The sequence below is a fragment of the Stegodyphus dumicola genome, chromosome 2, assembly GCF_044657685.1.
Source record: "Stegodyphus dumicola isolate Sdum_Otavi_A_Nest chromosome 2, ASM4465768v1".
NCBI lineage: Eukaryota > Metazoa > Arthropoda > Arachnida > Araneae > Eresidae > Stegodyphus > Stegodyphus dumicola.
This window is the reverse complement of record NC_140769.1, coordinates 218,223,664-218,240,918: the sequence shown is the minus strand read 5'-3', so window position 1 is coordinate 218,240,918 and position 17,255 is coordinate 218,223,664. Positions and strand designations below refer to the sequence as shown.

Sequence of the window (17,255 nt, the reverse complement as noted above, 5' to 3'; positions counted from 1 at the left end):
TTCTTGCATGGTGATTCAATGCTTAGCTTCAATGCGAGAGATCTATGTTCAACACCCTAGGTAATTTAATACCATAAAAAAGGACACAGAAGATTTTGCAGCACTGCACTTCCTATTCTTATTAATAGAATGCTGCTATCAGATGAGAGTAATAGCACCTAAATGTGAATGTTGTTCACCACACTTAACAGAAAAAGTTACTCAGAAGTTACTAAATTACCAAAACAGGAAATATTTAAAAGAATAAATAAATTATTAAAAGTTTTTGCGAAATATCCCAAGCAAATATTTTATCGTTATGTAGAAAATTTGACAGTGTTCAATCAAAGATATTAAGACTACTTCAGAATAGGATTCTGAAAAAACAAACTTTCACGTTTCTTATATAACAATGAAAGAACCTATTTTGTTGTTTCAAGTTGCTTCACATCTATTTGAAGAAATAGATAAATCTATACCAGCTTTTGAAGGGTTAAAGTTTATGATCTGATCTGGGTGGTGTGATTGGGTTAAAATATAATATTGTGCTTGACTACTTCGATTAAGTATATATTTTCTGTCACACAGATCTTTGTACCTTCCCCTCCAAAAAAAAAGTACAATCCAGAAACCTCAGATTACAATATAACACATCTAAATTTATCATTAAAGTTCCATAAAGCTAAAAAAAATTATAACTGAAAAATATAAAAATTATAACATTAAAAAGAAACTGCAATCTGATTCTGGTGTTAAGATTACAGTTTGACACTTCATACAGTTTCAAGCAAACAGTTATAAGAATGTCTACTACTGTAAGAATTAGCTCGGCAAAAATTTGACAAAAAAATCATATATTCAGAGTAAGTCACTCCTAATGACTGAACCAAACGGCAGGAAAAAAATTGCTATGATGTCATTTCATAGAATGTTAATACCACATAAAGACTTGTGTATTTATTTAATAAAGAAAAGACTTTATTAATCAAAATGTAGTCATGCATTTATTTCACTCAATGAGCTACCAAATATTTCCTTCAGAGTATTTGAAATAGGATGCAAAAATTGTCCTACAGTTACACATTCTACAATTCAAACTATACTTTACACCTGTCATTGCACAAAAGAAATATTTGAGCAATACTTTCACTTGCCATCTTGTCTTTAAAACTACGAAAATTCTTTTCAGATTTCTTTCACAAACTTGAGAAAGAATAACTAAATTATATTTACTCAAAAATAAGATCCTCCTTACATTTTAGTATAAATTTTAAGAAATAAAACCAAATATAAACATTTATTTTGTTTTACAATATTTCTCGAAAGGATAACATTATGGTAATTGGTAATGTGATCCATTAAACAATGTAATTATTTAATGCAGTGTAGCAACTCAGAGGGCCAATAACTGCTTGTACCACAAAGCAGTTCAAATATTGAAAACTGTCAAATGGGAATTCTTTAGTGATAGCAGTATGGTATTTAACTGCCACTTAACAGATCCATGACTGAGATTCAGACATGGATCTATTAAGTGGAAGTCATTTAATGTCATCAAAGACATCAGGAATTGGTACGTGCACTTCCCACCAGTGTTAACAGATGGAGACATGAGCAAGTAACAACAGACTGAGCAAGTCTAATGCCTTGGAATTGAAATAACATTATGATTATTAAACTCTTCTCTCACATTACAATTTCCCTTGTCAAAATACCCATTTATGAGATCCTTCAAAATTTTAGAATAAAAACATAACAAAAATTGGAGGTCTTATTTTCAAGTACAATGGCACCTCGGTATAAAACATTAATCCATTCCAGATCCTTGGATATACAACAAATGAACATTTCCAATAAGATCATCCATTTCTTATACAAAAAATCCTATTGTTATCATTATAACATTATTTAATACTAAATTTAAAAATATATACTGTATGGGTGAAATATATACTGTATATAAATGAAGCACTGCACATGATACTAGGTATAAACCCTTTTTCTATTGCTCAGGTCAAAAACAATTTTTTAACATGCTCTAATGTTGCTGATCTTTATTTGGTAATCAATTTCATTGCCTTCACAACGTTAATCAATTTAATAGCACTTTTTTTTTCCCACAATGTTGGATACCATAATACAGTCAAAAGTCGTTAATTCGGACACCCATAATCCGGAATGATCTATAATCCGGACCTCAAAGCTAAAAACTTTCTGCGCATGCGCCGCGTTGACACATGCGCATAGGCGTTTGCGCGTGTGCGTAAGACCACTTACGACTGGGCATTTGCGTGTGCGCAAGCGCAGAATACGTTTTCGCGTGCTCTTTTTATGTATAATGGACGGTATAAGCTAAAATTATCTAATTATCTATTTCAGTTAATGTTGATGATTGCGTTGTTCCTTAATTTTTGAATTGGATCCGGCTTATTATTTTTTGCAGACTGTAAGAGCAATACTATAAAAGTAAACTTGAACTTTCGATTATGTCAAATAGAATTTCCGATTCTGGAGCTCCCAAAGGATCGTACAAAATGGAAGTATGCTTCGATGTCCATCAAACAAAAACTGGAAATGCTGCAAAAAATGGATAAAGACATGAAGAATGTGACAGAGCGGTTAGTGAAAATGAAAAAATTTCGATTGACAAGTTAGTCGGTATTCTCATCACAGCAATTAACGGGACTTGAACAGCGGAACTTTGTAACTGAACAAAATTTATGTCTGTTCATAGAATTAAAGGGAAAGTATTATCACATAAAACGAAGCAACTTAAACAACTTACATTGAAAGAAATGTTTAATAAAGTAAACAAATAAATATTAAGCTTTTTTTTTTTTTGTAAATTTTGATACCCTTTAGATCATAATTGTTCTTTATTTAATAAATTACGGTTTCATATTTTTAATTTTAGAATTTCTGCATGCCATCTTACGCGATTTAAACTGATGATCTATAACCCGGAAAAATTGATAATCCGGAATCGCCGAAGTCCCGACGAGTCCGGATTAACGACTTTTGACTGTACTTGGCATATGCAATAGCCAAGTCCCGGACACATATGCCCTCTTTATTCTTTTCAACATTCTCTTTTTTCACCTCCATGGTAATCCTAAAAATTTTCTTTGTTGTTTTTTAATTAGATTAAAGATTAAGTAATATGGCTGCCACTCCCTCTAAGAAATGCTAATACCCAAAAGAAGGAAATCAGAACCAACTGTTGTAGCATGAAGTCTTACAATGAAAATGTAGAATTTAATTCCTATACTGCATAGCCATCTTTAAAAATGTGCATCACAACTGAAATTCCAGCAAAGACAATGATGCTGTCACATGTGAATGTGTGATGTTTGATGATGTTCTAGGACTGATTCCATGTTCATTGTTCTTTTCAGATCATTACATGTTTATCATCTAATCCCAGGGCAGATCTGGACTTGTTCATAAAAAGGATGTTGCACCAATCTGAGACAATCCAACTGAGATGTTGACAACACTACTTTAGTCTTGCTTGTCTGTACTGTGCAGCTAGTGAAACACAAAAACTTGATACTTTGGCATATCCCTCCATGCATACAATACTGGCAGATATTGTCTTACCAAGTGATGTTGCGACCATGGGTGTAACAGTAATGGAGGTTGCACATCGATTCATCTTGGTTACTACAGCAATATACCAATATGGTAGTAATATTCAAAGAGAATGGTTATTGTTGGTCAACTGGACACAGACCTCTGAGTAATTTTTTGATTTGTTTGATTATTTAGACATTCAAGAAATTACTGAATGATCAATGTCAACGAACATAGTGACATCATTGATTAATTGTCCTACTTCAATATGTATGGCAGCATGACATCTTCAACAACTGCCTAATTAGCATATGTTTGGACAGTCAATCATGATTGGCTGTAACATACCATATTTGCATACTGGCATCTGCAAGATTTACATGAAAAAAGGTGATTTTATTTGTTCCATTTTTTAAATAAAGCTCGGTTGTGTGAGAGCTGAACATTGAAAAGATGGAACTTTTAGCATTGAAAGAAGGCCAAAGTTCTTATATTTTACTAAAAACAAAAATACTCCTACCCTATTCTGGATTCAAACCTGAACCATAGGCACGATAATCAACCTCTGCTGACTGTAGTAAGGACTGGCTCAATCTTGCATAGCTTATTTAAAGAGTATAATCACAATAATGGATCAAAACATAAATCTGAAAGAAAAAATTGCATACACTCAAAACTCACCTCACTATCAGCAGATGGTTGTATAACTGACCATGTCTGAGAATCCAAATCAAAACTAAAATTAATATCAAGAATTATTTCATATTCATAATATTTACAAAGCATTTACATTTTTACTGAAGAAAATTAGAAACTTATTAAAACTTAAAATGGCTTCAAATTTCTAAGCATATTAAGCTATAAGATTAACTATTCAAGAAGTTACATGAACAAATTTTATTAACCTACACTTTGAATAGTAAAACATTCAAAGTAATAGCCTCACATGTGAAATAAATTTATCCTCTACAGCAGGTTGTTCAATACATGGCCCACAGGCTACTACAGAACAAGCCATTGACTACTATTTAAAATTTAAAAAAGTTTTAAGGTTTAAATGAAAAATTAAGCACATAGAAAAATAAAGGCTTCCAAGATGAGGAAGAAACGTGCCACAACTCTTTATCGATACCAAGATTTACAGAACTAAAAAATACAACAGTATCATGACACAGGAGGGAAAAGTCATTAGATATTAAAGTTTAAAAAAAAAGGTAATTAAATTCAGAACTGTAAAGTGTTATCTTCAGAAAGCATTCAAATTTTAAAAGTTTGAGTCTGAGTATGGCTGGAAATTTAACATGCAATTAATGTAAATTTAAACAGATAACCTGAAAAAGAGAAAAGTTAGCAGACTTTATAGTTTTGTTTTGTCAAATTTATCACATCAAGCCTGAAAATTTTTACAGTAAACTTTGATCTGCGAGTTAAATACAAATTTTGAAAGTGAATCTTTACATAAATATGTTACATAACAACCTTGTTTTAGAGAAATGCTCAAGTACTTCATAAATTTTATACCCAGAATGACAGCTTTAGATATTAAATTTCACATAAGACAAATATGATTCTTAAACAGCTAATTGATAATTTCAAATAATGCTGTATTAACTCATACATTCACACCCCTTTCACTAATTTAGTAGTCCTAAAAAACTGATATGGGAAATTTGTATGCCACTTCTAAAGGAAAGAGCCAAAGAAAGAACATAGCAGATTAAAAAGCATACATGAAGATATTATTAATACAGCAGCACATCAATATACATTAGTAATCTGTTTTGTATCTTTGGACATTCACCAAACGAGCTTATCGAACAAGAAATAAAAGGAAAATCGTTAATCTATTTTTATAAAAAATTCCTGCTGTTGCAATTATAACATTGTTTAATACTAAAATGCAAATGTAATGAGTGAAATATATGCTGCACATAAATGAAACACTATCATAATACTAAATGTAAAGGTTTTTCTGCTATCAAAATAAAATGTAATTTTTCAACATGCTCTAATATTGCTGATCTTTGTTTGGAAATTGATTTCACCCCCTTTGCAACATAGCCAATTCAACAACATCTTTGTTTTTTAAAATCATAGACATCATTATATTTGGCATACAATGTGCAATAGCCAAGCTCCAGATACACATGCCATCTTCATACATTTCAAAAATCTATTTTTTCACTTCAATGGTGATCCTAACAATATTCTTCGCTGCTTGACTCCTCTGATCAACTTTCCTAAAATTCATTATTAAAGAATTTACAAAAATTTATGCAAAAAAAAAAAAAAAAAAAAGGACAAAATACTTGAAAATTCTAATTTATAGTGCAGGTTGTTTACTGATTAGCAGCAACAGGAATACTGATGCCCATGGACAGTTGTAGCATGATCTCAAAACAGACAAACAAGTGTAGTGCATTGCACTTACTCGTCAAACTCAAGTCATATTCCAAACAAGTTTGATGTATCAAACAAATATTTTTGTGTCCAAAAAAGATGCATAACAAGTTGTAAGTACTTCTAAATGCACTTATACCAAGGTACCACTGCATTATTATTGTTATATATATATATATATATATATTTATATATGTACATCAAGGAAATCAGTTACAGTTACTGTCTTCAATAATTATTTATTTTTTTACTTTTGCACAGTAAGTTCACCGTAAAAATGTAAAACAACAGAGTAATGCTACATTATGCATCACCTGGAATAGGGTTCAATCATTGCATACTTAAGGTAGCATAATGACTTCAGTGCTTGAATCCTAAGAGAAATATAATCTGCAATATTACCATGGTTCATTGCAGCTAATAAGAAAGCAGGCACAAATGCCAAAAGAGTACACTAGCATAATAAAAGCAGCCCTCATGCATAAAAATTTCATCATTCTATCTCAGTCCTGCTTACTAAATTAAAAAGAAAAGCAAAATAAAAACAACTTGTGGAAATGTAATCCAGTATTAAAATGTTGGCAACATTGTGAAGTCAGCCTCACTTAAATCAAATACTAATCTTCAGATGCAAGCATATTGAAGCATTGTTGTGAAACGTTTTGATGATCCAGCACGGATATGGAAGATTATAATTTTCATACATTTTGGAAAATTTTCATAATGAGGCTGGCAATACTATGAATATATTTCTTGTTAGATATAAACACCATGAAAATGATGACAGTGAAATGAATTAAGATGATGAAAATGAATTAGGATAATATCTCTAGAATAATATTTTAAATACATTTTTGAACAAGTTTAATATTTTTCAAAATATTAATAATGTTAAAATATATACTGAAAGTATATTTGACAAATTTTTAATGCTTTCCAAACTGAATAATATCTTACTAGTATTTTCTGTATGAAGAAGCCAGCACAGTATGTGAATAATTTAATTTTACAAGGCTATCACAACTTGAAAATTTCAGTTTTCTGTACTTTTCTGTTTTCTATCCAATATCCAGAAGAAACACATCCAAAACTTTCAATATTACAATTTTAATAATACAAAAATTTCACAGAAGATGAAAAACAAACAGTCCATAGCTAAAAACTTAACACATACTTGACATAATGCATCATATACAGCTAACATAATATTTAATTAATTAAAAGTTGCTACAAAAAACAACCCAATGAAACACAACCAAAAATATATAGAGTTTTTTGCATTGGAATGGAAAAAGGGCAACAAAATTTTAAAAATTTATTCGAAATATTCAAACCTGCACTATGTTCAGTGCTAATGAAGTTTCATACTTCCATAACAACAATGATAATGAAATAGTTAAAAATAAATAGCTAAATAAATAAATAAAACCTAATGTGAATTGATAATATTTAAAAAGAGCAAAAAAAATACAGTAAATCTTTGCCAAACAAGGGGGTTATATCATAAATACATTGTGCATACAGCAAAATTGCATTCTGCAAAATCCGCACTCAGAAGTGTAAGAATGTATGCACATATGTATGTATGTATGTGCATATGTGAATATGCATACACACATACATTTGTATGAACATATAATACAAGCAAACATGAACACATGTATCCAACACACATGTAAATATACAAACATTTCTGAATCCGATGCTGATAGCAGAATGCTACCAAGTTAACTTTGGAATTGCATGTACAGAAAAATTAACTATGAAAAAAATATATTAGATTTAATTCAGATTAAGAAAATACATATAATTTAAACAAACCTCAATACTGTGGTAATTAAAATGAAAAAGTGAAACGAATGTTAATTGAACAGGTTTTCATTAGTGCTTACTAAGTACAATTATTCTTTTTAGAAAAGATGATTTTCGCTTGGTATAATGATGAAACGCTTTCAAAGATTCATGGTAAGAAGCACAGAATTTTTCAATGCTCGTCATTAAGTCGCCCGTCATTTCTTCATTTCGATAATCTGCTCTGCATTGCGAAGTCTGTCTGTTCCTGTGCCTATTTAACAATTTATTTAGCTTCTTTAAGTTAAAAGCTCTTTATCTTCTTTATTAACACTGCTATCACTGTCTGAAATTGTTATAAGATCAATGAATTCTTCCATTTACTAATTCTTTGGTTTCTTCTGTATCTGAAAATCCTTCAATGCCAGGGCCCATCAGCAGCCAAGTAGTTCACTGTACACTAGTCGCTGAACACTGGTAGTTCAGTCTGAGATTCGAATCCTGCGAACGGGCTGGCTGCATGGGTGTTTTTGTGATTTTCCCCATACTTAATGTGCATACGAACCAGTTTCCCTTTAAAACATGCTCCACAAAGGCATGCCTCTCCTTAGGCAGACAGCCCTCGAGGCTTTGCCATAATCACATAAATCAAACCAAAACTCCAACACTAATCGATTTTGCAATAGCTACGATTTCTTTGGATTCATTTTCAATTGATGAAAATCCTTTAAAATTGCTGAACTTCTGGCCAGTGCTGAAGCCCACACATACTATGTTGATGAATGAATATTAAACTATATATGAATGAAATTCTAGCATTAGACAAATTACATAGAAACAATGAGATAATACCTATATGGGAAATTGCATTATGCAAATTTGCACTCAGCAAAGGTTTTTACCGTACACAACTAATTTGTAAATACGAAAAAAATAATCTTGTATTTTTAATAAAAATTACACACAATTTATATAAAACGCATTAAGAACTGCAAGCCATTAATACTAAGAATGGCACATATATGTTAATGCAGCATTTGAGTAACAGATAGTAGATGTAAACGTATAACTGTAGATTTTTCAGAGATAGCTTTTGAGAAAGTGAATTCTCATATAATATTTTCTCAGTCTAGATTATTTTTAAATATATTTGCAAAGCAGTTTTTGATTAGAATTTTGAAGTTACTTTAAATAACATACCAGTGTAAATCATTAGGCAAAGTACTGTCTGCAGCTCCTCCAAAGACATATAAATGACGATCAAACGCTACCATAGTGTGGCCGTATCGTCTTGTAGGTGGAGGAGGTGCTCCACGTAATATGTGTTCTGTTGAGATCCTAGTCCAGCTAAATACATAAAAGAAAAGTATAGTAATTTTCACTATGCATCTACCAATTAAATCAGCATGTATCAGCATTATGACATCACAAGGAAGGGTGGATCATACTTTATGCTTTAAAACATGTTTATCAGATCTAGAAAATTTTTAAAAAAATTAAAAAGTATACAAACTATGTATACTTATATACAGTATGTATACTTATATACTTATATGTATACTTATATACTTATATATAAACATAAAAATATTCACTTATGATTTAACTAAATTGTTTACCAAATGAAACATTAAACATATTTTTTCCACATTAAGAACATTCAGTACTAAGTACACCCGTGTAAGATCATTTGCTGATTATTCAATACTTGCTAACAATTTACTTATACCTCCTGGCAATGAAATCTGTTTTTTTTTTTTTAAATTTCTGGTGGGTTATGTTACACAATTGCATTCAAAATGGCATCATACAAATTGTTATTACCTGTATACTTTTGAATTCTGATTAAAAAGGCAAGTGATGATCCTCTATTTTGATGATCCCCACATACATTTCAATGTTAGCATGTAAACATCAATCCCAGGATAAAGTTAACATTAAAATTTATACATATATATACATAAAATTTAAAAAAAGAAGCCATCCCCCACCCTCACTTAGCCAAAACACGGGGAAGAACGTTAAAAAGTGAATGAAATAATTTCATCTTTGTAAAAGCATCTGGAAATATCTAGTGTTGCAGAGTGCTTGCAAGAATCAGAATCATGCGTAGTATTTTTAGCAGTGTATCAGCAGGCACTGGAATTATAAGTATTATATGCTTATTATCAAATCCAGTACATTTTCACTTGAAATTACTTTTCTTAATTATGAACTTTACCTTGTTAGTGCAAGAAATATTCAAAAAAACTAAAACACAGGAATTTACGGTCCTGTAATAAAACCTACCCAAACGCATAAACTAAAAACGGTTTATTTGATTTTCTCTCTTAAAATAATTGCATTAATCAGGAAAAACTTTTTTTATGCCAATGTCAATAAAAACTTATTAATAATATCAATAAAGAAAAAAATCTTTGAATAACAATTTAAATAGCTTGGAACAAATTTTAAATTTAAATCTGCTTTGATAAAACAATAAATACTGAAATGTCAGCCCTAAACTCAAAATAAAATCATCTATGGATGGTTACTTTTTCTGGCTGATTGTCTTCTAAGTTATTGCACCTTCTTAGTTCTTATTTCAATATCATTCATTTTTCATCCCATGTATTAAAGCAGCTATAGTTTAGTAAAATTAAAAACCCTATGAAACTGACAGATAGAATTTAAAAAAAGGTCAGTAGTATCCCACACTTACTTAATTCTTCAAAAACACAAACTCCAAGATGAAATTTTCAAAATAAAAGAAGAGTAAAATAATAGAATGTGGAACATCAGATTTTACATTTCAAAAGCAATGTTGCATCCCAAATTCCTAACCAGTCAATGCACCCACCAGCCAGGCTATCACTAAGATTTTTTTCGCGACCTCCAGGACCCCACAATGTTTACAAAACTTTTGTGGGACCCCATAAGTATAGCACAAATCCAACACATGTGCGAGTGAAATGGATTTAGTAGATACGTTTACGCATGAGCATAATTCCTCTACGCATGCGCATATGCATTTATGCATGAACATAATACGTTTACGCATGCGTATTTAATGTATAACGGACGGTATAAGCTAAGCTAAAATTATCTAATTATCTATTTCAGTTAATGTTGCAGATTGCTTTGTTCCTTAATCTTCGAATTGGATCTGGCTTATTATTTTTTGCAGAATGTTGAGGGGGGAACGTCGCGGCGCGCAATGAACTGGAAGTTGATCTGTCAGCACTATCCGTATCTTCAGGGCAGATGTTTTTATCTTATTTGGCTTATAATTCCTTACTAAATGTAGTATTTCATCTTGATGTACTCTGTCTTTGATATGATTTAAATCAAATTCCTCGTCATTATAATTATCACTAATACATATCAAATAGTTTTCTGGTTGCAATTTTCTAATTTCGACTATGTGTAATGTATGCTTTACGCATGCGCGTAAATAAAGTAAACAAATAAATAAATAAATTTAATAAAGTAAACAAATAAATATTAATCTTTTATTTTGTAAATTTTGATACCCTTTAGTCATAATTCCTCTTTATTTCATAAATTGCAGTTTCATATTTTTAATTTTATAATTTCTGCATGCCATCTTACCAGATTTAAACTGATGATCTATAATCCGGAAAAGCGGATAATCCGGAATCCCCGAAGTCCCGACAAGTCCATAAAGACTTTTGACTGTATAAAAGTATTTTGGGATAATAATAAAAAAATTAGTTTTCTTAGTCTTCCTCAAAAATGCAATAACTATAATTAATACATATATACCATATCGAGTGCTGTAGAGCATCTAACTTTCAGAAAAACAAATTTTAAAAATAAAATAATTTTTAAAAATTGAAACTCCAAAATTACAATTAAATGTGTTATATTTCATGTCAAACTGGAATTGAGATTCGAGACCTTTCACATACCTCATAATGAAAAAATACATATTGTGCATGCGTTATGTATTATGTGTGATGAAAAATATGGTTTCGATAATTAGTTCACATCCAGCAATAAAATTATTGTTCCGAATGGCTACGTCTGGAAGATTTTGGTTTATGCATCCATCTTTCTAACTATGTAGTAAAGTCTCTTCAAATTATAGTGCAGAGAAAATCTTCAATCTATTGCAACTTCTTTCTTCAAGTCATCTTATTACAATAATGGCAGAGTCTTCTTATTACATATATACAGGGTGTCTAGTAAATGTTGTGACAAACTTCTGAGAGAAAAAGGGCACATCATAAGGATTAAGAATTGCATAGGGAACTCATGCCTGGAAATGTCAGGGGCAAGTGGTAGCAGAGGTAGAAGATGGGAAAAACCAAAGTGATTAATTTGAAACATTTATTGGACACGAATACAAATGGTGTACGAGAGCTTGTATGTTACAACAGATGCTCGAAGTTTGCCCCATCAGACACCAAACATGCCTGACACTGATGGACCATTTATTGCCAGACATGTTCAAACACACTGAGAGTTTCTTTGATTTTAGTAGCTGTTTTGCCATGAGATCCATTTCAGACACAACAGGATCATGATACACGACACTTTTTATAGCTTCCAACAAAAAGAAATCAAGGCTCAATAAATCCGGTGAGTGTGGGTGTCAGGGAACTGGTCCTTCATGCCTAATCCATCGATGTGGAAATGATCTGTTCAAATGACATCCAAAATGAGTCTACTTCTTAATGACCCATAGTGGTACAAATTTTGATGCAGATGTGAATATAAACTGCGGTGTGGTTGATGTCTGTCGGAGAAGCATTCTCGATAAATGCATGCAGCGGTTCGTCCATTACCATCAGCTATACCATACACTAAGTGCACGTCTGCAAGCTTCTGGTTCATATAGCATTCCATACTCCTCGTATGGTACTTACCACTCGAATAAGACAATTCTCACTTTCCATTAGCACTCTCTTGTACAGCAGCCCCTGGCGGCATAGAGTGACGTTTCTGGGCATGGGTTCCTATGCAATTCTTAATCCTTATGATGTGTACTACCTCCCTCAGAAGTTTGTCACAACATTTACAGGACATCCTGTATAGGTATGTATATATATGTATATGATATATATATATATATATATGAATAATTAATTTAATAAAAACTTACTATCGCTCTTTAAAATGAAACTGAAAGAGACTATTCGTAATTTTTGCACCACTTTGCCCTGAAAATACAAACATACTATCTCTGGCAACAGCTACTGGAAAATTGCAACAAGTTGGAGGACAGTCACCAGACTGAGGAACCTGAAATTATGAAATTTATTGAGCTGTTATTAGCAGATAAAAGCTGAACAATTACAGGTACCTCCTTGTTAAAGTGGCCACTGTGCATAGTAACCTTAAACTGGCAAACTTAATAACCCAAACTATTACTTAAATACCGCCAAAAGTTTATGTGGTAGCTGCTTTGACAAAGAAGTACCAAATTACAAACATATTAACAAATAGGATGTCATTGAATTCACTATTATAGACCTTCTATTTTTGTATATATTTATGTTAGTCTCTAGATATATTTCAATTTAAGTCCCTTTTATTTCATGTTAATCATTAGCTATGTAGACATAGGTTCATGCATAAGCCTCTTTGAGATTGAATACTTTTAGAAATATGCATGCTTATATAACACTCTAAATTTCAATAATTTAATCAAATGAAGGATCATCTGAAAAAATTCAGAAAAAATAAAATATAATTTCTAATAAAGAAAATCACGAATTGCTTATTGTATATTTGGCTACAACGTATTATCTCATTGACCATGAACATTGGCTTCCATCAATCCATGAAAGTCAGAGATCCCACCAAAGCTGTGCCAATCATTCCTGTGAAATTCTGAAGGAACTAACAGTTCTATAAAATATTATATATATATAAAATATTATATTAATACCGTCAAGATTTCAAGTTATCCTGGTTTAAAAAACACTAATTCAATCACACATAACATCAAGGTAAATGAACATTACGAACCAGTTTTCTAAACTGTCAAGTTTATTCACGTCTAACACACATTCAACTGGCACTGCCAGATCCAAAAACAAGAAGTATACATCATGAAAGATTTACGCCCTCTTTAGCGATTAAAATATATTTCCACATAAAATTTCTTACAAGTTCTTTATTTAATAAACTGTCAGTATTCAACTCCCTTCATTTTGCATTTTGAAAAAAGGATTTTGTTGATTTCTAGTACTTTGTTAGGGCTTCCGATTTTACTGAAATTCTGTTTAGAACACTCTGTGTACAAACTTTCTGTGTATAATGATTCCAATTTATTATTATTTTGTTGACCATATATGTCCATTAATATACACGTTTTTTTATGGTGCAATCCCATAACTTAAAAAAAAAATTCCACAGCTTGCTGTTCTGTAGAAGGCAAGTATCAAATTTCAAACATTTTTTATCAAAATGCAAGGAAACAATGCAGCAAAAGTAGTTAATTTATATCTTTGTTCATAAAAACAAGTGGTTGCTTATCGAGAATCAATGGGGTTGTGTAAAAAAAAAATGTAGACATTATGAGTGCGTTGTTACGTCATGTTTATCCATAACTGGCATTAAATTATGCTGCTTGGCGACAATTTCATTGTTGACAAGATAATAAAAAAATTTTTAAAAAATCTGTCTTTAGACAGCTGGACCAATATATCTTTGGATATATGTATATATATCCTACTTTGTGAGAGGGCTTATAAAGTTTTAATTGTACAGTTAAGTTCTAAAGCAAGTTGAATGTTGAGCATGATAAGCAATTATCATATTTCTTTGATTCAAAGATGTGTTCATACCTATGTAAAAAATCTCTAAAGACAGGGTGTGGCTTAAAATCAAGCATCTTAGAATTACAGATCATTTAGTGACACTGGAAAACTACATGATTTTTTAATTCCTGGTGGTGTAACCAGCTACTTTTAACAATTTAACATTTCAGTCAATAAACACATTAAGTTTAATTCAGAAATATAAAACCTGGCTGTTAGTTAACAGCCTTTCACTGACATCTGGAAAAGTAAAGAAAATGCAGCATCAAAAGCTGCTGAATAGATACCAACAACTATGAACCTAATCACAGAAGATGGTAAAGTTTAGTTAAAAAACATCGCATCACTAACATTCTCGATCACTCAGATGATAATTATGAAGATTTAAGATGAAGATGTCTCACAAAGAGAAATGTACAACTGCAGACCTAAATTCTACAAAATTGTAAAGCATTTTTATAAGAATATACTGTATATGCACGGTTCATCTCAGAAATAAACAAGAAAATCAATATCACAGCTCTCAGTAAGCATACAGTACAAAATACAAGATCTAGAATAGTCAGGTTAAGCTATCTGAATAAAGCTATCTGTCTAAGGACATCTTTATGGAGAACATTCTAAGGAAATAGGATTTTAAAATTTGAATTAATAAATTTTAATTTATTAATTCAAATTTAGGAGGATGGCATGTAGAAGTTAAAAATATAAAATTGTTATTTACAAAATAATGAAGCATTTTTGACTGTGAAGAAACAAAAATTTAGACCCCCCCCCCCAAAAAAAAAGTTCCATGTTAAAATTTATTTTTTGTTTCATTAAACATTTCTTTCAACATAGGTTGTTTAAGAAATTTATTTTCTTTTTCTTTCTTTTTTGCATGTTTTATTTTTTTTTTTTTTTAATTTTATTGAGTGACATTTTATCGGGTTTCTTGTTTACTTACACAGTTCTATTGATCAGACCCTGGTGAAGAATTTACCCTAAAGATTTAACTAAATGCTTTTCACTCTCAACAATCTCTTTGCAACTTTCTTTACTATCAGTGGGGATATTTTCTGGATTTCAAGCCATACTACAGATTTTGCCCTTCATTAATTGAAAACTATTAATGAAGACTTCATTTATATTAAAACTTCATTTAGCATTTTTTGCATTGTACCTCCCCCTCCATTAAAGTCTGTTTGGTTTGGCTTCATTTTTTGTGTATTACATTAATCAGATAATTTTATTTTTTATTTGAAATATTCAAAAACATTAAAAATTTGTGGCTATCACTGTCATTATAAAATCTACTAACTGGCTATAAATTACAAAAAACAGTTTTAAAAATATCTCTAAACATGTCCTCTTAAGACTTTGTAATGCTCCACACAGCAGATTGATATTAACGTATTTAAAAAATTGATGCATGGTCTTCTAGCTACATGATTTTTCAAAAGGTTAATTGATATCTGCATTTCAATAATAACAAAATTCTGATTTCAGTTTGACTGAATCATGGATATAAAATTTCAAGGAAAGCGTAGAACATAGATATCATTTGCTAAAATTTTAATTTGATAAAATTAACAATAAGTGAAGGAAAATTTGCAAGTTCTTTCTTCCCTGCTACACCAACAAAAGAAAACCACTATTTGCAGATAGTGATTTCACTTTAAACAAATATGGTTCTTTGGATTTCCTTTATTATGTGAGGTTAGATAAGACAGAAAAATGATGCCCTTCCCAACTGCTCAAGGGCTGAAAATGAAATGTTCCCTGATAAAAGCTTGCTGAATGAAAGCGCATGCAACAAAAGTCTACAAAAATAAAGCCACTGAGATAAATGCACATGCTACAAATACCCACATGGATGAAAGCGCATGCAGATAAAAGCCTACATTGATAAATGCCCACATGAATAAAAGGACACATAGTTTTTCAATATACAGTCAAAAGTCGTTAATTCGGACACACATAATCCGGAATGATCTATAATCCGGACCTCAAAGCTACAAACTTTCTGCGCATGCGTCATATTGACGCATGCACGTAAGACCTTTACGGCTGCGAATTTGCCTGTGCACGTGCACAAAATACATTTACGAATGCGCGTTTAATGTATAACGAATGGTATAAGCTAAGCTAAAATTATCTAATTCAGTTAATGTTGCAGATTGCGTTGTTCTTTAATCTTCGAATTGGATTCGGCTTATTATTCTTTAAAGACTGTTAGAGCAATTTTATAAAAGTAAGCTTGAACTTTCGATTATGTCAAATAGAATTTCTGATATATATTTACTAATATGTAAAGGATCTACAAAGCAAAAGTATGTTTCGAAATCCATTAAACAAAAAGTGGAATTGCTGAAGAAAATGGATAAAGGCATATCCTTTGTTTATCTAAACTTTAATGTTTGTTTATCTAAACTTTGTTTATATTTAACGCCGCGGTGCGCAATGAATTGGAAGTTGATCTGTCAGCACTATCCTTATCTTCAGGGCAGATGTTTTTATTTTATTTGGCTTATAATTCCTGACTAAATGCAGTATTTCATCTCGATGTACTCCGTCTTTGATATGATTTAAATCAAATTCCTCGCCATTATAACTCGCTTTCGATAGCGAAGAAAGTGACAGAGGTTATTGAAAATGAAAAAATTTCGATTAACAAAATAGTCGGTATTCTCGACACAGCAATTATAGGACTTCAACAGCGGAACTTTGTAACTGAACAAGAAATTATGTCTGTTTATAGAA

The 17,255-nt window shown here is 31.1% G+C and overlaps 1 protein-coding gene across 1 annotated transcript in view; it reads right to left on the bottom strand.

Moving 5' to 3' along the window:
- The window catches only part of Lztr1 (Leucine zipper like transcription regulator 1), a 119,153-nt gene that overhangs the window by 56,962 nt on the left and 44,936 nt on the right, over nucleotides 1-17,255 (bottom strand). Inside the window, exons 8-10 of the mRNA XM_085811769.1 lie at nucleotides 12,851-12,990; nucleotides 8,944-9,090; nucleotides 4,234-4,288 (exon numbers count right to left, since the gene is read on the bottom strand). Of these exons, the coding sequence (XP_085667895.1) occupies nucleotides 4,234-4,288; nucleotides 8,944-9,090; nucleotides 12,851-12,990 (342 nt within the window). The remainder of the gene's footprint in view (nucleotides 1-4,233; nucleotides 4,289-8,943; nucleotides 9,091-12,850; nucleotides 12,991-17,255) is intronic.